Source organism: Plodia interpunctella, chromosome 2 (genome assembly GCF_027563975.2).
Source record: "Plodia interpunctella isolate USDA-ARS_2022_Savannah chromosome 2, ilPloInte3.2, whole genome shotgun sequence".
Lineage (NCBI taxonomy): Eukaryota > Metazoa > Arthropoda > Insecta > Lepidoptera > Pyralidae > Plodia > Plodia interpunctella.
Genome location: NC_071295.1, coordinates 11379529 through 11403382, shown reverse-complemented (window position 1 = coordinate 11403382; position 23854 = coordinate 11379529). Strand labels below are relative to the sequence as shown.

The window sequence follows — 23854 nt, the reverse complement described above, 5'->3', positions numbered from 1 at the left end:
TTTTAGAATATTTCAAACGTTAAAACAAAAGTTTGACTAGATCCTACATGTATCGATCTAATCATATTTTGAATTCTATTTGGATGCCTCCGAAATATCACAATACATGTTCTTACTACATAGTTATTCTTATTAAATGAGTATTTTGAAATTATTTAACGTTGTGTGAATAAATAAAAAACAATCAATGGTGTTTGTTTAATATGTAATATAAATTGATAACATAATTCAATCATAAGTCAATTAATAGGCACTAGAAAAAATATTAACATCCTAGATGAAACGTTGGTAAATTGAAATAGACAACGTAATGTATAATGTCGTAAGAAAAATACACAAGATAAGGTAATTTAAATAAGTGTAATATTCCTAATAAAGATAGAGTTTCACGCATAGCAAGCACATAGGATTTTCTAAACAAGTTCGTAGTAAACATACCTCTTTTAAGTGGATATAGTCACATCATCGAGATAACAATGATTTTGACATATAGAAATTCCTATCTTTTCGTTAATTTCAAACAATTAGATATAATATTTCATCAGAATAAAGGAGAAATGGGATCATATTATAGTTTCGACATTGGGGCTTTCAAGAAAACGAGTAGGTATATCGCTTTCTCAAAAAGTCGGCAACGCACCGATGACCCGTATCGGTTTGCCGTGTCCACGAGCTGCGGTGTTTGCTTACCATCAGACGGCTGCTTATTTGCCCACTATATACTATAAAAAAATATTACGTTACCTGTTCATTTTGCGTTTCTCTCCAGACTATGTCTCATATATTGTCCTGTCCTGCTTGCCCCTCCAACTATACAAGCACCAACCTAAACAACGTTACACAAATTTGACGCCAGATTCAACTCGTTAAGTAGAAGTGGAAGGCAAAGTGAAATTATAAACAGCCTAACTAATTATAAAGTTATCTGCTCAGAACTTTAAACAACAGACGCGCTTAGCGGTGTGTTCCCCACTCCAGCTTTGATGAATGTGGCTGGAGTGATGATGGGGAGATCCTTGATACCGTTCTTGTTCACCAACTTCACCTGGAAATTAAGAGTTTATTATATGTCAATTCGAGTAGCCGAACTGCCAAAATGGTCGCTTATTTTCGATGAGAAGCGGCACTATAAGAAGTAATAAAACTTGACGTAGACATAGCGATACTTTGGTCATTTGATTTAATAATATTATGGACGTTTAGATACATAATTATTTATTTAGTGGACTTTCTGCGACTAAAGGCATTAAAAAAGGGATGGGTTTAAATCTTTTTAAGACCTTTTAGAAAAATAAACAAGACATGTAACATTTGATTTCCGCTACTAAGGTGGATCTCAGTGGTCTGTCTAGGTGGTTTTCGGAGGACAAGAATTAGTTTTGCTATCTGACTTTAAAATAATCTGTCTTGTGGTAATGTCAATCTTATGAATGATTGATTTTGGAAATGATTCCTTCCTCGAGAAAATTAACGGATCGTAATGACAGTGCGGCCGCAGCGGTCGAAACGCTCTGAGAACCACCAGATACGACCACTGCCAAGAGATAGATAGCCTTGACAGTTGATAAGCAACTAGTATTCCCAGAGGGTTGACGTTAGGCAGGTGGCCCAATCTTCAAAGTTTATTTTTTACGCTGACCCAGGGTTTTCCTGCCACACAGCCTCTAATGTAACCGGATTAAAGTGAGGATGAGAGAGACAGATAAAAGAGACCTGGAAATTAGGCAGGTTGAGGAACAGCCGCTGGTGTACCTCGTAGACACAGGTCTTGATGATGTCGTACGCTTCCGATTCTGTTAACGCTGGAACATAGTCATGATTTTTTGTAATAAGCGAGCGATATGCGTCGTTTATATATTTTGTACCACGTGTTACGAGTGGGTATGAAAAGTTTAATTTGTACAAAGGATTGTGACGATTTCCCAGAAAAAAAAAACTTTTTATTTGACTATTTGCAACTTTTAGTTTGTAATATATTCACCAAAAACTAATAGGTCTTAATTTACTTTCCTTAGTACATATACTAAGTATTCTTCTGCCGTTATGTAAGGCATAGATAACACTCATGATTTCCTGGGTAATATTAAATACCTAGTTAAGATTTTGATGATCATATTAAAAAGTTAACATTCAAAAACAAATAAATCATAACTTTGGCCTTGATCTCTGTATAATTAAATTCACCGCTTACGATTCAATTAATTAAGAAAGATTGATTAAACCCGTATGCAGCGATAATCAGACCAACGATCGCACGGAATATTCTTCATATTTAATGAGAATAAACCGGTTCTTTCAATTAATTTCTAAGAAATATTAAGCCTCGTAGTAACCACTCAACATAAGAAGAGTGGGTATTTTTTAAATTAAATAAGTATCTTATAAAACTCTAATTATGGAAGACTATAACGGTGTTATTATTGTTTTCAACGTACGTGACTGATTTTTATTAACAATCTTTCAATGGTCGTCTGTATGGGGACCTCACTCTCGTCTATAAGGTGCTAAACAGCAGTGCTTGCATTGTTGTGTTCCAGTATGAAGGGTGAGAATCGCAGTGTAATTATAGACAAAGTAGGCAACGCGCGTGTGACATCCTGGTGTTTGCAGGCGTTGTTAGGCTGTGGTTACAGCTTACCATTTGTCGCATGTCTGTTTATTATTATATAAAAACCAGCACTATTAACTAAAATGTGATTAAATTTAAAATATTTATGGTGGCGCTGAAAAAGAAAGAAGCCAATACTCCCTGCTCACTAGAGCAAGAAGCTCAAGCTAAGAGCAAATAATTACCAGTTTTTGAAAATAATAATGAGATGAAAAAATTCTGGAATCAAGCGGGAATTGAACCCGCGCCCCTGTCTATCCGGGCCACTGCTCTTAACCACTGAGCTATCGAGACCACGCAAATTCGGCCGAATCAATACATCACGTCTCACGCCGCCGACGTACAGAATTTTCATTAGATAGTAGTCTTCTTCATAGTCGTATTCCTCATGGCTGAGGGTCGTGGTCATTACGTGGAATGAAACACACATAACAACTTTCTTGGCATTATTAATGGAGTGGTTTGCCATTGCCTTCTCCATTTCACACACAAGCTAATATCAACCAGTGTGCAGGTTTCCTCACGACGTGTTTTCTTCACCGGAAGCAAGGGCGGTCGATGAAAACTACTATACATGAGTCAGATTGGTATACAAACTTATGTAGCACGAGTAGGATTCGAACCTGGGACCTTTCGATCCACAGGCGGGCGTCTTAACCATTACACCACCATCGCTCCGTAGATAGTAGTGGTACTCAAGCAATCGACATACGCATGTAACTAATTAAAAAACATGTGTGACATGTATATGTATAACAACAAACCATTGAAACACTTACTGGGTTTATAATACCGGTCCAGAAGGCCCATGCACAGGATGCCTCCAAACCCATGAGAGGCGAAGGGTACCTTGACTGAGGCGGCCAGGAAGTCCATTGTGTACAGCTGCCCGCCAACTCCGGGGTCGTAACCCGCGATCAGCATGTTTATCACGTAGGGGTTCTGGGGAATAATTCGCCATCATCGTCATGTAAACCTTGTTCTGCCCACTGCTGAGCAGAGGCCTCTAATAAATCATGCTAGGTGGGTAGGTGCTTCATATTATAAATGTGACATTTGTTTATCCCTCTTTTTTTTCATAACGGAGTATTGGATTGAGGTGATTTTTAGTACGGTGATAGAGAGCTGGACAAAGATATAGCCTAATTTTAGAGATACGAGTCAGCGTAAAAAAAAACCTTAAATATTCGATCCGCCTGCCTGACGTCAACTTTCCTTGGGAATGCTATTGTTGTATATCAGCTGCTCAAGCTGTGTGTCCCTTAGTCGCCTCGTACGACATCCACGGGAGGATATGGATTGGTTATATTGTAGGCCACAAGCTACACTTACTATGCTAGTGATAAAAAATGGAATGGCCCACATTAAGCTTACGTATCGTGGGTCCCATGAACACAAAACACCCAAAATCAAAATCAAAATCAAATCATTTATATTCAAAACTATATCTATGAAAACGAATACAAATATTTACTCGCATTTGGAATCGAATCCAGGACGAGTGACGGATAGCCGTGGTGACCACTACACCACAGAGATTGTAAACATTAAAAAGTAAAAGCTTGGATATGATTTTGAATGTCTTTTACTCAAATCACGCAATCCTGACTGATGTCGAGGAAATTCAGTTCACGGAAACTAGGGTAATATATAACCTGAATAAGCATATAGAATATCTGAGCGCTTTCCCGGCTACTTCCTCAGCCATAAAGAGTCGGAGCTAGAGTCCACCTTCTCCACATCGCATCCTTAATGGACAGGCCATTGGCCTACGCAACAAATCTTTGATTACATGAAATCAATCAAACATTTCTTGTAAACACAACAATCATTCTGATGACGATGACGACCTCGGTGGCGTAGTGGAAAAGTGCTTGCCTCTGAACCGAGAGGTCCCAGGTTCGATCCCCGGTCGGGTCATGATGGAAAATGATCTTTTTCTGATTGGCCCGGGACTTGGATGCTTATCTATATATGTATATGTTATAAATTATAGTATCGTTGAGTTAGTAGTATCCCATGACACAAGTCTCGAACTTACTTTGGGGCTAGCTCAATCTGTGTGATTTGTACTAATATATTTATTTTATTTATATTCAGTTCCATAGAAAGGTATCCATACAAAGACACTTCTGCTTTAGCATATATTAAAATCAACTACATATAACAGAACTCTTTAGCATATATATTATATCGGCACATACAAAAACGAAAAAGTTAGTTAATTAACCCTCTTTATGACGATTTTATAATTATGAAAACGAAAGTGCTATACGTGGACGCACGAAAGTGCACTTTGGATGTTAACACATACGGCGATTGCGACAATTTCTGCTAGACATCATAAAAAGGAAAATAAAATATTTTGATTTCACCTAATGACTTGCAAAATGCTATAATATTTATTCTTGAAAGAAAAAAAATTTCATTTGGTACAAAAATACATTACAAAAACAGAAACATTAAATCCTATAACAATTTTGTGTAGCATTTGTCGTGGTATATACCACAACACTGGTCTTCCGTGGGCACCATGATAAAAAAATAAATACAATAATAATAACAAATAAAAAATACCCTGTGGCCGCTAGTTTGACAATAATAAAATCCATCAATATTTTTTTCCGTTTTCAACTGCCTTCCTTTTCATAAAAAGGTAAAAAAACACTCGGTGTTTTTAAACTTAAAATTGTACGTAAAAAATTTGTTTGTAAAAAGCGTTTTGATTGTTAAATTAAGTCGTTAGGCTTCTAACTCGACGCTCGCTCATTCGTGATCGCAAGACTCGACTTATGAAGTACTAACTGCGCCCCGGGGCTTCGCTCCCGTGGGAATTTCGGGATAAAAAATACCCTATGTGTTATTTCTGGTTATATACTACGCGTGTACCAAATTTAATAACAATCCGTCCAGTAGATTTTGCTCGAAATAATTACAAACATACATACATCCTCACGAACTTACTTATAATATTAGAAGGATATAATTCTATTGAAAAAAGCAGGTTTAGCGGGACACAATTTATTTTGGCCGAACACGCAATCAAAAAGCCTATGTCCGGCTTAATCCGGTCGCCTGGCAAGACAGACCTGGAGATGACAATGTGAAGAGCTAATCGGCTATAGACATGAGATAATGTACTTACTATCAAATAGAGTGGTCCACTTGAAGCAGAATGGAACTCAATTAGTCTCATTGATGCTACAGCTACAGTAAGTTCTATAGATACATAGGCTGCTATTTATGTATCCGGAATAACAAAATTAAACAAACATATATTATTACATATGGTTTTATTGTTTCTCGAAGTATTCTCCGCGATGATCTATGCACTTCTGCATACGATGAAACCAATTTTCAAAGCACTTTTTCCATTCTGATTGAGGTATGTCCAAAACGTGTGTTTTGAACGCATCAACGGCCTCTTCGCGGCTCGAAAAACGTTGACCACGTAATTTATTTTTAATATATATATATTAATTATTTGTTTCAGCCGACTTGTGGCAGCTAGCATTGTCGTGATGAAGTATGATTCTGCGTTGTGGGTTGTTCTTTCGTATTTTTTCAAAGACTTCTGGCAAACAAATGGTGGTGTACCATTCAGAATTAACCGTCCTACTATTCTCTAGTGGCACTGTAGCTACATGTCCGTTGATACCAAAAAAACAAGCGACCATTTGCTTTAAAGTGCTTCTCGCACGAACAACTTTTGTTGGATTCGGTTCATCTTGAAAGACCCACACCGTTGACTGCTGTTTAGTTTCAGGGTCATAAGCATAGATCCAGGTTTCGTCACCTGTGTAGATATTATAAACAGCTTTTGACGTGCCACGGTTGTATTTTTTTATCATTTTCTTACAGCAGTCGACACGAGCCTGTTTTTGATCTACGCTCAAGTTGTGCGGAATCCAACGCGAACAAATTTTTTTAACAATTAAATGTTCGTGTAATATCGCGTGTATACTCGTCATACTAATGCCCAGAGACGCCTCTATCTCGCGGTATGTAACATGACGATCTTGCATTACTAATTGTCGCACAGCATCAATATTTTGTTGTACCACTACCGATTTAGGACGACCCTCCTTAATTTCATCCGTGAGCATAGACCGTCCACGTTGAAATTCCTTAAACCAATAATACACAGTGGTTTTCGATGGTGCTTCATCTCCAAAAGTTAAAATCAGTTGTTCGATGCACTGTTTTTGAGTTAATCCACGCCGAAAATCATAATAAATCATCGCGCGAAAATGTTCACGAGTTAAATCCATGGCAATGAAGACAAGCTATTTTCAAAATTGGCGCCAATTGAAAAAAACAAATGACAGGGACATGAAAAATATTTATTCTCTAGCCGAAGAGTTCTATTTTCAAATGTTGTAATTACTTTTTAAATATTCTAGAATTATTGGCCAGTTCCGGATACATAAATAGCAGCCCTCGTAGAGGCTATTTGTCCTAATTATTTGGTAATTAGACCATTTTCAGCAGATTACAAGTGATAATATAACGTCGCTCTGGCTCATGAGGAAGTAGCATCAATATGAAAGATTTATTTAATGTTCTTGTGAAATAAGTGGGAAAATTAATTTATTTAAAAAAAAACTTCCAGCCCTTCCCGGCTTCGCTCCGGTATTACCATATAAATGTAGCCTATGTTACTCCTGAAGGTTTCGTCTATCTCTGTGCTTCTTTCATCAAAATCGGTCCAATAGTTTTTGAGTTTTTTCACTATGGATAGTATGAATATATCTATGGAACAAGCTCGTAGATTGCGCGCCATTCGTTTATAATTTTTTTTTTTATTGAATTTACGATGTTTCAAAATCTTGTCAGGATCTCAAATGAACTGGATAATGCATTTTTTATTTAGACACCCCGAAAAGATGGCTTGTGTTTTCTGCTGCCGCTACTTAAGATCATGAATGAACTTTCCATGAATTAGCATTGTAATGTAGTGAACCTACTTAACAAATGGAATATAGTTATTAACATATGACAGACTACCTACATAATCGAAACCGGGCTCCGACGCTCAACGGCTGAGGAAATAACTGTTAGATTTATGTATGTAAAATTTTATAATCGGTTTCCACTAGTCTCGAATATGCTAACTAAAAGAAATTGAAATGGCCGGGATTTCAAGCCGCTGAAACGCTAATGGCCGGGCTTGAAATCCCTGATGAAAACAAAATAGAGTAAAAACTATGCCGAGACTAGTTTAAAAACTGATTTTAAAACATAATTTTCTTCATCTTTAGAGATGAATATTTTATTAAAAAGTCGTTCCATTTTGTAGCACCTTATTTTAATGATTTAAATCGTTTCATATTTATTTATCTAGATTTAGATACCGTGACACGCAGCGAAGAAGTTAAATTGATGGCTTGAAGTCTTGAGCGGCCTCATTCATCTGTGTTTTGGAAGTCGACGGTAGGCGGTACTTAAAACTCAGTAGTTTTAAGCAAATTTTTGATAATAAGTTATGTATATCATCCTAAAACCCCTTCCACACGACCCAAATTTACGCCCAATTTGATTGGACTGACAATCAAATTGGGCCGTGTAGACGGAATATGAAATTCAAGGTCATTGGGTGGTCGGTATCGCCCGATTTGGGATTGCTCAATCAAATACTGAAATTGGCGATATAGTTGTGCACGTGTGGACGGATGATCAGATTGTACCCAACTCAATCGGCAATCAAATTGGGCAATCAGATTGTATCGTGTGGAAGGAGTTTAAGCGCTTCCGTGAGGACATGTACAACATTTAATAATAATCGATTTTACATGAAAGAGTAACAGACCTACACACAAACTATCGCATTTATTATACTATTAAGTATAATCTCACCCCGCTCTTCAAGAATTCGCTCAAGTTCTGTCGCGTGAAATGCACCGTAGCGGCCGTGTTCAGCCCGTACTCGTTCCTCATCTTGTACAACTGCACGTTCTTCTCCACAAACTGGGTGAACTGGCTGATGTCTCCCATCTCGCCGTTTACGCCCATGACGATGTTGTCAGCAATCCGAATTAGTTTTTGCTCATCTGTTAATATACATATTGTGAGTTTCAGGTGTCATTGTGAATTTCGTTCTTTGGGATTCTTTGGATTAATTTAGTACTATTTAGGAAGATTTACAGTTAAGTAAATAACAAAAATGTTGAATTAACAGTAGAAAACAGAGAGCCAATTAAACTTCACAGGTATTTGACGACTTCGGTGGCGCAGTGGTAAAGTGCTTGCCTCTGAACCGAGAGGTCCCGGGTTCGATCCCCGGTCGGGTCATGATGGAAAATGATATTTTTCTGATTGGCCCTGGTCTTGGATGTTTATCTATATATGTATATATTATAAAATATAGTATCGTTGAGTTAGTATCCCATAACACAAGTCTAGAACTTACTTTGGGGCTAGCTTAATCTGTGTAATTTGTCCTAATATATTTATTTATATTTATTTATTTATTTATTATTAAAGTACTTAGTTGTAATTTTTTACCCGTTTCATTTTATGCGTAAGTAATATTAAATTATGAAAATTAGTTTAAACCATAATGCTCTGTTATTTCCTAAGATCTGTGATCGTTTAATCTTCAGTCCTAGTTTAATCTACAGTTTGGACTAATCCATTACATCGGACGGTTAAACTAAGATCAGCAATCTATACTATTATTATAGGTAAGGTAGGTAAGCGTTTGTGAGTTTGTTGTTTGTGGCGGATAATCTCTGAAACTGTACCGAACCGATTTCAAAAATTATTTCACCATTAGGTAAGTACATTATCCACGATTGTTACATTTTATTTCAAAATTCCCACGGGTGCGAAGCTGCGGGCAACATTTAGTTTTAAGTAATTATATCCAATGGAAACTTTTTATCTTGGTGCGAATAGTGATAATCCAAGATTCAAATTCAAATCATTTATTCAGAAATTAGACCTTCACAAGCACTTTTTCTCGTCAATTTTTATATTTACAGTTATTTCTCACAAGCTACAAACTACTGGCATTTCGGAACAACCACTGCTGAGAAGAAATGCCGAAAGAAACATCATTTGTAGTGTGTTTGCATGTTGTTAGAACAATTGTAACTAAATCCATCAAAAATTCTTAGCCTCTTCAAGGCAAAGAGTTATTCTGGTCCAAATTCTCATCGCGGGATACTGGACCGGATACATTTCAAAATTTATAAACACCTGGAAAATTATAAAGGATTTAGAAAAGTAAAAGATGAACTGAGTAATTCCCTCAGTTGTCTGTATGTCTGTCCTATTAAACTGAAGATTACGGCATCAAGCAACAGATACCCTAGGTACTTTCACGTCACTTTATTGTGATTACTAGTTTGCAACATGGGTTTGCTCGTTTCAATTTGTTGTCAACCTAATTAGAGACTATTGTTTAGTGGTAATAACGATGAAGACAATACGATAGTGAGTGGGCGCTACATCACGTTTACATTTTAAAGTCTTCAGTTAAATATTATACTAAACATGTCATGACTCACCATTCATCTGTTTTATTTTCTACCAGTAGACTGACACTAGATGGTAATTCGTAAAAGTCAAGTCAGATGCCTTTAGGCTAGTTGAATAAATCCCGACACTATTGTTAGCAAAAATACTTCATAAGAAAAATGACAGCAAGAGATAAAATTTGTGAACAAATTTTATAATTATATTTTTTGTATTGATATAAAATTTCGCGCAATTACTCGTATGTTAGTAATACTTAATTCATCTCGGCGCCGATATGCTCTCTTGAGATAAAAGTAGATAAAACAAGATGGCTAAACAAACAAGCACTTTGCCTTGTAATTATTTATGTTATCAATAAAACCCTTTGAAACAGAAATAAAAATATAAAAATAATAAATGTATTAAATAAATAAATATATTAGGACAAATCATACAGATTGAGCTATCCCCAAAGTAAGTTCGAGACTTGTGTTATGTGATACTGACTCAACGATACTATATTTTATAACAAATACATATACATATAGATAAACATCCAAGACCCGGGCCAATCAGAAAAAGATCATTTGAAAAAATGTCCGTACTTTAACAAAAGTACTTGACAAACTCATAGATTTGTAAAACTGCGCCAACAAGTTCATTTGTTAGACAAATTAAAAAAAAAACTACTTTTAATATTCATTTCGCTGCAACTTTTGAACGGCTGTACCAATTTTGATCAAACATATCTAAGAACCACCGTATAAAAATTAGCTTTCAAATAAAAGAAACCGCATCCAAATCGATTTACCCTTTGATGAGCTATGGTGCCACGTACACAGACGAGACAGACAGAGCGACACACTCAGCGGTCAAACTTATAACACCCCTCTTTTTGGGTCGGGGGTTAAAACTCAACTGTAAGCATGTAGTTAAAATAATACAAAAAATACTACAAATTATTTATACACAACTATGATTTCAAAGCCTTCTGTAATATCATTTATTTTTATTGCCTCGAAGAAAACGATTTTATTTAAGCGTAAAATTTTCCATCATCGAATTGTAAAATCTGTAATTAAATTAAATACTTAAGCCGAAATGCAATTACGCCTCTAATTTGCAAGATGGTTCCGATGCATGAAGTATGTAAAATTTGTTTATTTATTTGTCCAAACTTAACCTATCATTACAAAAAACTTATTCTCAATACGACAGGTTAGCCTTTTACAATAAAATTCTACTCTAGTTCTAGACACATTTTCCATTAATAAAATTAGCCAAAACTACAACATCGCCGAAACTCATTAATTCGACGTAACTTAGTATATTTTTCTTAATTCTCACTAAAAATAACACAACCCATTTGCTCATAGCGAGAGCTGGCCGCATAATTTCTTTTTTTTTTTTATTAGCCTATTGATGTGTCCCACTTCTGGGCTAACACCTCCATTATCACATGAGTTTACATAGAAAAAAATTTCACTCTCCTATAGCATTTTAATACATTCAAGGTAAGTATAATAAGAAAATTAATGTAATTTTATGGTATCTAAGGAAAAAGTTTGAAGAAATAAAATTGACAGAATGGTTTTCTTGAAATCTGCAGGTCGCATGACGCGGCGACCTTGCAGTAAGGTTCCAATGTCATCGATGATTGCTTTAACGCAAAATAAGGATTTTACAAATAGGATTTTTTTTTAGAAAATCACATAATGATGTAGATAGGTAGTTTACTTTTTTTAATCGTGCAAAATGTGAATAAATTGAAACAATAATAGAAGGCGGTAGTACTAAATACATGCCGAATCACGCGTAAATTTCTAACTTCGTCTACACTTACAGCATATAAAACATTCCCTTCATACGCGGGTCGATGCCAAGCGTGTCCCCTTTTTTATATTATTTTTTTTTAAGTAGAAAACATTTATAAAAGTATAATAATAATAATTGGACGACACGTCCCACACTAAGCACTAAGAACCCAGAACCGCAGACAAACATTATAAGATCACATGTACAAATATTTGCTCGCACTCAGAATCGAATTCAGGACCTTCAGATAGAGGGCAGGCGTGGTGAAAAATTGTACAATTGGCAGAAGAATCAAACTTTCAAGAAAAAATATATAAATATATTATTTTAAAAGAACAAGTTACGAATGATCTTGATACATACGATTAATTACGATTATTATTATTAATTACTATAATTAATTCCAATTTCTTTAGTAAAATAATCATGAATACGATTTGAATTGTGTCGAATGATGCGAAAGTTATAAAATTTGATGATATATTTATTTTTTTTACTGTAATTTAACATCGCTCAGTACTTATGCCTGGAGGATACTAGAGAATAGGAGTTCGGGCGAAATAGAATCACCGAAGTTATTAAGCAGACCCCTAGTTTTGATATTGTTAAAAGTTAAATCCTTACATATTATAAAAGAAATTCCTCAGCCGCATCTGTTCGCAATAAACTCAAAAACTACTGCAGGTATTTTCATGCGATTTCCACTCCAATAGACAGTGTGATTCCTGAGGAAGGTTTAGGTGTATAATTTATTATGATTTATCCGAGCGAAGCCGGGACGGGCCGCTAAGCTACAGATTTTTTTTTTGTTTTATACTTCAAAAACAAAGAATATTTTTCTGTAGCCTCGTTATTTGAGCCCCTCAGCCAGCATCGGCAGCTCATTATCAGATATCTTATCTATCTTAGAACGGTCTTCTTTATGTACCAAACTTTGTGTTAAATTTAGCCCGGATTGGTTTCTAAATTAGTCATCTATATATCAAAGGTAGCTCATCCATGGATAATTTTCATCCTTTAGTAAATGACGTGAAAGACGTGACTTTAAACGCATCAAGTCCACTAGGTATATCAAAATGTTCACTGTAGTCATCGCCGTGTAAGATATCTTTATTGCACTAAGAAAAAAAAATACAATTAATAATTTGAAAAACACACGCATTTAAAATTAGGGATATATTTTTTATGCCTACACGTATAGGTAAGGTGCTAATTATGTTTAAGTATCAGTTTGCGCAGTATCGGTTGCAATGACGATAGTAGCACGCGTTTCTTCCTAAACCATAATACGTGATTTTATAAAAGAAAAACGTTTATGATATATTAAGGTTAACGTTTTACCGGTCTAGAAGCAAGATAAGATAGATTTCCTATTTAATTACGTTGAAACTGAAAATTTACTTAAATCCCCTAGTTTAACATGTTTATGTACAAACATCCTCAAATATTTAGGTATACATATAAATAAAAATATATAAAAAAGGAATAAATAAACAAAGATAAATATTTCGCATGCCCAAATTATATTATTTTTGTATTTGTAGTATTGACATTGAAGAGTCTACTCTCAAGTATACCTACACGAGAGCCCTGGAGCACTGTAACACAGGCTCCAGTCTCCTAAATAGACTTTGTAACATTCTCTGTAATTCATCAGTTTTTTACTGTACCTATCATGTACTGTTTTGGAGAAAGTAAACACATTCTATTTCCTGGTTCCTTCAGCTGTTTCGTGTGTTTCGTTCTATGTTTAATTAACTTTTGCCCGCGGTTTCGCCCGCGTCAATTTTCCGAGATGAAAAGTACCCTATGCCCTTTTCCATACTTCAAACTACAACATGTATGCAAAATTTCAAGAAGATTGGTTGAGTAGATAGAGCGTTTAGAGGTAACAAACAAACTTACTCTCGCATTTATAATATTAGTACCTATAAGGGATAATATTAAGATTAAGAGTGAATAATTTCAGCCACAAATGGTCAAATACAAGTTTTCCTTATAAATTTTCACATCTAAGTAAGTTGTGTCATCAAAAAATATTACTGTCCAAAATACTCCGCATGTATCTGGTACAAAACAGAGATGACAATTTTTATTTTGATGACTAGTCGAAGGCCCTCTTATCATTAGAAACACCATTGAAAAAATACTGTGATAATGACAATGCTTTCAGAGATATGACAAAAATAAAATCACACACATTTTTGGACTCGTCCAAACGCTCCGTACTAAATGATACGTGACGTCACGATAGATTAATACCTTAGCGAAAGCTACCAAGCTGTCATAAAACCCATTCCATACACGACCCGTTTCTTCAGGATGGTTAACATTGCCGTTACCGATACATATCGGGTTATTTTCTTTGTTTGTTTTGTACATCGTACGCTGTGTACTGACATGGTCGTGAGGCCAGGTTCAGAGTTAGATTAGTAAATATAAATAAACACTGACCATTCTTCAAAACCAAAACGCTTTGTGTGTTCATCTGGTCCGCGGCGACCATGCTGAAGTCCTGACACTGGATTCCGATGAGGCACTGAAACAGATGCGCGTTCGAAGGCATGGCCTTTAATAAATGGTATAGTAATAAATTAATGTAAATGATATCTAAAATCTATGGACATAAGTGACTGCTAACAATTCCAGTTGACGTGTTTTCTTTTTTATATGCATAGAATATAGAGCGTACCTATCGATGTAACCTATTGTTGTACAATTTCGAAATTCTAAAAAATAATGAAGGAATGAAATTATTTATTTCACAAATAACAATACGAGTCCCAGAATTTTTAGTAGGAGGCTTACGGAGACTATGTTAGTAGAGTTTAAAATATTATCTACTACTAGCTAGCTGCGTCCCGAGGATTCGCTCCCGTGGGACCTTCGGGATAAAAAGTACCCTATGTATTCTATATTAAATTCTACTCAGCAAACATACCAATCCATCTAGGATTTCGTGTGAAATATTGACATTTGACAATTGCATATTTTAAGAAGAGATGGAAATCACGTCACTCAAAGGGCAATTAAAGATGGAAGTAAAGGGTTCCAGGAATAGAGGAAGACCTAAGAAGAAATGGATGGAATGTGTCAAGGATAGTATGAACAGGAAAGGAGTATTAATGGATATGCCAAATGACAGAACAAAATGGAAGGAACTTACATACTATGCCCACCCCACATGAGTGGGATAAGGTCAAGAAGAAGAACAATTAACATTTGACAATTGACAAACTTTCGCATTTAATATTAGTAGGATATAGGTCCTTACCCTGTTTTTTCCATGAAAATAGTTAATTCTTATGTACGGATAGATAAAAACTTATTTGTTGTTCACATATTTTTAAAACGATTTTAGCCTATTCATACAAAATTCAAGTGTGACAAAGCCACTCGACACAAACATACAAACCATACAAACCTCATCGGCCTATAATAAAATTCAGTTAGGGAAAGTTTTAACTTTGACTACCTACCCAAAGTTACTATAATTATATAAGTAATTATCAAATTATACCAAACCGAGGAGCCGTGCCGCGTCTAGGTATGAATATTACTCATATATCATAATATTTGACTGGGTACTTCCCATCTGTTTTTTAATTCATGACCTCTTAAAAGATAATCAAAAAATTATACTTACAGATTCTGTATAAGACATTATATATTCAAATTATGTAAACGTTTATTAATATTTGCTAAGAATTAAATTTAAATATTTAGCAGGGGTACTGACCATATTGATTTACTTAATATCAAACTTATTTTTAACTATCATGTGAAATGTTTATTCACAGTGTACCTAACCTAGTCCATTGAAATAGCCAAAATGTTTTTATTTTTATTTTATCACACCTGATAGTTACGGCATGTTTCGTTTTGTAATTTTATTTATTTATTTATTTAGCTAAATACAACGGTACACAATATCGTTAGTTTTTGTGTATGATATTAAATTATATCCTATTTATTATATTTTACTAGTCGTGCATAGGATCGTGATATGACTAAGGTTATTCTTAGCATTGGAAAAAGACACAATGTCATTTGAACTAATAAACGTAAGTACCTAATGAAAAAGTACCTAATTATAATTTAGCTTATACAAACGTCCTCAATAATGATTTAAAAGAGGATAGCCCATTATATTCCTAATTTGTTCCAAAAATTCCGAAGCAGACCATAGTTCTTTAAGCGCCGTAATTTACGGGAATATTCGGGAAAAATACTTTGCGTAAGCCAATTTAAGAGTTTGTGTCACCAGTTAACTTTGACGGTAACTTTAACCTATGCAGAAAAAACGCAAAATACTCCATTCATCTATACGTCAATGTCGCGGTGGTTAAAGTCTATGTAGTGACTGGTGCAACTCACCCTAATTCCTGTTTACTATACTGTGCTATTATCAACCTTAACGTTGGCAAAATCATCACACGAGATTAGAAGAAGATATCAACAACACCCTAAGGTCGAACGTGCGATTTTTGAAAGTGTGTCGGTCCGTCATGTCGATAGAACCTTTCGCACCTAATCACATAACAAGCACTCATATACTTCCCTTTACATAATGCAACTAGCACTTATGATATTACATAATTTATTGACGATCTACTTTCAATTATTTGTGATCTGACTGATTTAAAAATTGGTCTCTTGAGGCTCCAATTAGAGTAAAAACATATGATATGTATGTAAAGGTTTATCTAGTTAAAAAATATGGTTAATTTAACTATGATAGGTTAGAACATAAGTAGTTATTGCTTACTAGGTAATTACTTGCAAGCACTGCAAGTAATTTAGGTGCCTTATTAGGTAGGTATTAAAAAATAAAATAAATAAATAAATATATTGGGACAAATCACACAGATTGAGATAGCCCCGGAGTAAGCTCGAGACTTGTATTATGAGACACTAATTCATATCGATACTATGTTTTATAACAAATACATATTATAGATAAACATCCAAGACCCGGGCCAATCAGAAAAAGATCATTTTCCATCAAGACCCGACCGGGGATCGAACCCGGCACCTCTCGGTTCAGTGGCAAGAACTTTACCACTGCGCCACCGAGGTCGTATTATATTGCATAAGAATCATTTCTATATTTTCCTGCGGGAATGACAACAGGCTGCCCTTGACAGAGATTTGTGGAAAAAGGAAAGGGAGGCCTTTGCCCAGCAGTGGGACACATCAACAGGCTAAAAAGAATCCTTTCGCAAATCATTATCATTGATCGTTCGTATAAAACAATCTCGCTTTCAGCTGTCTATCTGTCCCTATATATGCTTAGATCTTTAATACTCAACGGTTTTTCACGTGAGTAAGAATTAATTTTGAAAGGAAACTAATTTTTTGAGCTGTCATTTAAATATTCGAAATGTTATTATGATCAGTTGAAAAACATATTGAGCAGTTATTTAATTTAATGGCGGTTGAAACCCTTGGAAAAAATACTGTAAAACTTCGTCACAATTTATTCAGATAATCTAGACCTATTGTCTGAGACTCCCATACTCCACGGCCTGGTAGACTTTAGAACCCGTTGTACATTGTGTGCAAGGTCACTGGGAACTGACCTTTTATCTGTACGGCGTGGTATCTATGTGTAACGGTGTGTATATAAAGTTAAATGGAAAGTTATATGGGACTAGCTGCGCACGGAGAGTGTAACCCTGTAGGAATTTCAGTAATAAAATTAGTATGTTTTATCTATGTAGGAAGTAGGTAATGATTAGTCTTACCTACCTACATGTTTTTTCGTCTAATAAATACTGTATAAGGATACACATTATAACAAGAAATAAATGTACTTTTGAGGTTAGAGGTATAATCTCTTTCGCTGTTTGTACATAAACAAAATATTGTTACATGTAAATAAAATATTATTAAACATTTTTGTGGCGTGTGTTTCCGCCTTAGAATAGGACTACTCCATATCTTCCCGTGGTTAAGGTACACAAAGCCTTAGCAACTGATAGGCAAAAATAGCATTCAAAAAGAGAGTTAATGTCAGGCAGGCGGCCGGTTGTAAAATCATAGCCAAATCTTCAAAATGTTAATGTTTATTTTGACGCTGACTCTGGGCTTCGCGGCGTCATAGCCCCGAAAGCGAACACGAAGATGAGTAATTAATACTGGTTGCATTGTCTATAATGTGTGGTATTAGCGACTTTGCAAATAGTATACCAAAATACCAAAAAGTAAATTTTTGTAAATTTTTCGGTGCCTTTTTAAACTATAAATCTAGGTAATACTTATAGGCAAGGTTCATGCTTTGCGGCAGGGTAGAAAAGTACAATATCGTGTTTTCATTATTATTTCACTGTTACATAGGTAATCGATTTTCATATTTATTATCGCGTAGGTGCGTAGTTTATTGGTTAGGTCAATCGACTCGTTAAACTAAGAGTTAAAATACAAGTATTAGAGTGCCAGCAAGCGTGAAGTGCCTAATTTAATACATAAAATCTATAATTTTCTACTCAGTTTCCATTGCATCTCGTGAAGTAGATCTAGACATTGAGATATCACTTCTCACGATCTAAAATACCACCATAATTTATCAGCAATCGTAAACAAATTTGATAATTGGGTTTTATTTTTTATTTTCTTGTATAGCAAAGCATAAACCTGAATCAAACAAATTCCACAGATAATTAAACAAAGACAATGAATACTGAAATCAGTGATACTAGTTACACAATATATGCCTGATTTTTCTGCTGTGCTAAAAATTGCTAATAGAGATTATGAAATTATAAAGTGAAAAGTGTTAAAGAGCTGAAGTGACAGTTGTGTGCTAGAAAGAGACAACATGCCTGATACTCTGTCCCTGTCTGCTGGAGTTAGTTTGGGACTGCTGGCCGGGATAGTGTCTGGAGTGTGCTACCTCGTCGCTAATGGACTTGCCTGGACTAAGTAAGTTTTTTCTTCTATATTTTCACTCATCATTGTATTAATGTGAATGTGTCTCTGTTTTGAAACTAAAGATAATTTTATAATGAAACAACATGTACTTACACCAGGCTATCGCCGAACTCAGACACACGCCGACGCGAATGCGTGAACATTGCTTAGTTAGTATGTGGGCCGTTATCTACCGCAATAAAAATGTCTGCAGCAATGTATACTGAATCCGTAAAATTTTGGCAAACTGTTCGACGACAACATTGCGAGACGACATAATACTTTTTTCTAATCAATTGAAAACTTCTTTGTCAAAATGATTACTTTATAGACACTAAAGCCATCTTGTGACGACAACGAACATTAAAACTGAACACGAAGTCTTCAACCGAAGTCTTTTTGTTAATTTCTTACTAAAGCTTTATTTCTTTGTTGATGTAAGAGATGGCTCTAGTTCTCTTAATTCATGTATTTTTAATTTATTTTTAAAGTTCATTTAGGTATGCAACATTATCTTTCTTTAAGAATATCGAGTAAAATCGTATCGTATCGAGTTCTTTAAGTTTGAGTAAAATATGTAAGGGACATACAATATCCACGACCGTGGTTTGAAGTGTGGATTTTTGGAAATATATTAATTTTTAAAAAGGTAATTGTGGGTAATTCTTATTTTCATCACATCATTATTATCACGCATGTTCTTATCTTTCCATAAAAAATAATCAGAAACTTTAGATTTCCACCTGAGGGCCATGCCTCATTGCTCAGTCGCGCTCCATTGCGACAATGTAGCACGTTGCAGTTCCGTCGTGCTTCCTTATCTTTTCTATAGCTTTTGTCACTGACGTGCATTGAGATACGTCATTACTTCATACAATTTCTACGTTGTTCTGAGTCGATCGAGAACGACGGAGCAATGTGGCATGGTTCTAACCACTCACGCGTTCAGAAGAATTTTTGTGTGTAGGTACAATTATAGTCCACGGGTATCACCGAACATTGTGTCCATAATTTCGTCACATCCGCGTTATTTCGACAAAGAGCGTCATTAGCGTCGTCTCGCGGAGCGGAACGCGGCATATGCTGAATTTAATAGAAATCATCAACTGACCAGCGATCATATGCTGTGACGCCATTTTGCCATAAGTTTTGCAACAAAATTTAAATATATTTAGCAATAATTATGCCACAGCGAAGTGAGGCAGTTACCGGTTTCTGAAAGCTTCTTTCATTGTTTTACAATATGTTAGATATAACTTTATTTTTTGTCATTAAATCATATATTTTCATTATACTCATACTTTTATAAATATGTTGTCAAAATCATCGGTTTGGCGAAGGATGGAGCTTTAACATGACAAGAGAAGAAGAACATGGCTTACCTATAGTTATGATCCATAAAATAAAGATCTGTCTTTATTTTAATAGGCTTGGAATACATTATTCTTCTTAAGAATAACTTAAAAAATAAATTACTAATTAACGAAATATTTGCGAAGTAATACAAAGGGGCAATGGGCAAAATGCTTTATTTTTATAGTATAGTGGGAAAACGAGCAGGAGTCTCGACCGAGTAGCCGTCGCGAAAGCACGTCCCTTTAGCTCCGAACGCAGACAATAGACCGCGCAACCAGATGTTGAAAGTGTTTGCAGATGTTGAAAGTGTTTGTGACCGTACCTATACTCACTTCCAATTTAACCAAATATTTAACAAATCTATTATTAGTCCAAGCGCGTTCGGGTTCACTTAAATTAATAAATATTTAACACAAAAGTGCATTTGGCGATTTTAGAGCGTAGTGAATTAGTTTGAGATTTTAGTGTTACCTAAACATATCATTTATAAGTATCTAAACAAAACAGCTCCAATGCTGAAGACTTCGTAAGTGAACCTGCAGCCTGCCAACACTACACAAGCTGAAAAACACGGGTGAGAGCGTTCCATGTTATAAAATATCCCCCTTCATAAATATATCTTTACCTAGAGCTATATACTTAACCCATAACGTAAACAAACCCTTAGCGTAACAAGTTCTCCAAGTAGCCAACAAAAAAGCAACTATACTTCAAAGAAATAATCTTGTCCCACCACTTGAATCCTGCAAGGCAGTGCCAAAATCAAATCCAAAATACACATTCGTCTTTACTTATGTATAGATGTACTGCTTTATTTGTTTGCCAGATTAAGTAAAATAAAACATGAACCTGTTCTAGTGTTGTAATTTAATAGTTCAAATATTATATAAAAGAAATAAATAGACAACACGCGTTCGGGTTCACTTAAATACATAAATATTGAATACAAAAAAGTGCTATTGGCGTATTTAGAGCGTGGTGAATTTGTCTGAGTTTTAGAGTTACATGTAATACCAACAAGCCAACAAAAAGCAACTATATTTCAAAGAAATAATCTTGTCCCACTGCTTGAATACTACAAGGCAGTGCCAAAATCAAATAAAAAATACACATTAGTCTTTATTTATGTATATATATATATATATATGTATATATGTATATATGTATATATATATATTATGTATTGTACTGTTTGACATGTTTCCTAGACTAAGTAAAATAAAATATAACCTGTTTTTTCAAAGAAAACCTCAAAGCTATAAGATAAACAAAATGAAAGAATTCCGGTAGCAAATAAAGGCATCCCAGATAAAATTTAAGACAATTAAAAATATTTAAATCACAACACATAATATACTTCGATAACGAATATAAAACGAAGATAAAAGAGTCTCGTCACGCTTATAACTCATATGGCACCTCAGATATTCCGCCAACATTTGTCTTAAATAACCTAATATTACATACTTATTCTATAACCCAACAGTAGAACATACCGATAATTCCAAACAACATTCCTTGGGCGCAACTCGCCCTTGCAACAATAAAAAAAAAAAAGGCCCAATATAAAAATAAAAGATAAGAAATTAGAAAGACGCCATTGAAACCAGGAAACACAACAAACACAATAGCTAACACGTAGAACAAAAACAAATCCACAGCTGCAAGCCATAAATGAATAACATCGTCTGACTTGACGCAAACCATAAATTAAAACAAAGCAATTGATCCCTACAACAAAAAAAGGCATGAAGGTTACAATTTATTACAAAATAGAAAGCTAGCAAAAAATATACCCTATTACGCAAACGACTCTATAGACAAAGGAACCCCGAGCATAATAAACCTTTATTACCTACCTAACAAACTCACCAAGTTGGCACAACCCAGAGATTTACATTCGACGTTATAATTTAATATTGGCATTAGGTACCACAAACCAAACTTCATAACATATTCAACTAAAACTAATACATTTTTCTCCACAGCTGCTTTAGAAATTAAGCTCTTTTTACAGCATAGAAATATGGAGATATACGCAGACACCATAACAAAAATCCCAGGTGATGTAACTGTCTATATAGAGCAATCGCATACCAAATCAACGATCTGTTTGGTATTACATTCGACCATCTAGCAATCCGACGCGACTTAGCTAAGTACGTTGAGGATAATCAACACAACGATAACATACACCAAGCTATTAGGAGTAACCTAAATGACACACTAACAGATCTACAGACTCAAATCAACAAATACCTACAAGCTCAATATAAAGAAGGTACCTGGGGTGGGACTGATATATTGATAGCAGCAGCTGAATACTACAGCATCAACGTCAAAATCTTCCAAGGCTATCCGCTAAAAGAAACAATACAATTCAGCCCGAAAAATAATGACGCAGCAGGTTGCATAGGCCTAATATTTAATGGAAATCATTACGACTGCTTCAAGAATCATTTGGGCGCTTCTTCACTAAACCCCACACAAAAGACAGAAAGCTCAGACGAATGCACCCCGGAAGAAATAACTGACGAAACCGGCTACAGACTAATAAGACCGAAGCCTCATTACACAACTATAAAACAAATAGACAACATCAATATCGCTACATGGAACGTAAGAGGCGCAGCGACCTTAAACAAAAAAGCAGACATTGACTCGATACTAGAAGATAAATTGATTCACATTGCATGCCTACAGGAAACCCACTTAAAAACAGGTTCTTACAAATCTAAACACTACCTCTGGTCTCTATGTGAAAACCGAAAAAAGGGATTAGCCATCCTAATCAGAAAAAATTGCGGTCTCACAATAAAATGGACAAAATCAAACACAAGCAAGAGGTACAAAAGGCCATAAAGAACTTAAAAAACAAAAAAAGTTTCGGAATTGATGAAATACCACCTTGTTTGTTTAAAGAATGCTATGAAGAATTAACTCAACCACTAACATTACTTATAAACCAATCTTATAGCGAAGGTATCTTTCCTAGCCTTCTAAAACAAACAATCATTAGGCCAATTCATAAAAAGGACAAAAAAAACGACCTAAATAACTATCGTCCGATAGCCCTTCTTCCAACCGCTTCGAAAATATTCGAAAAAATTATCTGCGACCGTGTTTATAAATTTTGTGAGAAATACAAATTATTTGATGAGTGCCAAAATGGTTTTCGCAAAAATCGGTCGACCACTTTGGCTGTATACAAGTATATGCGGGAAATAATAAAGATTTTAGAAAATAAACAATACGGCATTGGAATACTATTGGACATGACTAAGGCATATGATAAAGTCCAGCATAACATACTATTGAATAAATTATACGGAATAGGAATTCGCGGTACTGCACTAAACTGGTTTGCATCCTACCTACAAGACAGACAGCAGTACGTAGAAATCGAGTACTATGACTATAACACGAAGGAAATACAAACAATTCGTTCAGAAAGTAAAACTGTGAATGCATCTATCCCTCAGGGAAGTGTAGTCGGATGTCTTTTGTTTCTCATTTACATAAACGACCTACCAAAAGTTATAAAAGAACCGTGCGTCCTTTTTGCAGACGATATCTCTTTGCTCACGTCATGTAAAAATGGGACTAATATTCACAATAAATTACATTCCATACTTACCAATACTTCAAAATGGCTGAACGAACATAACTTGGATATTAACTTCAAAAAAACAAAAATTATGT

At 35.1% G+C, this 23854-nt stretch overlaps 2 protein-coding genes across 8 annotated transcripts in view; one reads left to right on the top strand and one right to left on the bottom strand.

Moving 5' to 3' along the window:
- The window catches only part of M7BP (Myosin-7a binding protein), a 96603-nt gene that overhangs the window by 6846 nt on the left and 65903 nt on the right, over positions 1 to 23854 (top strand). For all 6 annotated transcript variants that reach the window (XR_008405831.2, XR_010370176.1, XM_053763124.2 and 3 more), the window contains exon 2: positions 18543 to 18808. Coding sequence is in view for 4 of the 6 variants with exons in the window: in XM_053763124.2 (XP_053619099.1) it covers positions 18705 to 18808 (104 nt within the window). In the remaining 2 variants the exon portion in view is untranslated. The remainder of the gene's footprint in view (positions 1 to 18542; positions 18809 to 23854) is intronic.
- The window catches only part of LOC128680244 (proteasome subunit beta type-2-like), a 78697-nt gene continuing 55027 nt past the window's right edge, over positions 185 to 23854 (bottom strand). For both annotated transcript variants that reach the window (XM_053763277.1, XM_053763286.1), the window contains 5 exons: positions 14339 to 14423; positions 8465 to 8658; positions 3388 to 3550; positions 1714 to 1802; positions 185 to 1045 (listed from right to left, as the gene is read on the bottom strand). In XM_053763277.1, coding sequence (XP_053619252.1) covers positions 938 to 1045; positions 1714 to 1802; positions 3388 to 3550; positions 8465 to 8658; positions 14339 to 14423 — 639 coding nt within the window. In that variant the 3' untranslated portion in view covers positions 185 to 937. The remainder of the gene's footprint in view (positions 1046 to 1713; positions 1803 to 3387; positions 3551 to 8464; positions 8659 to 14338; positions 14424 to 23854) is intronic.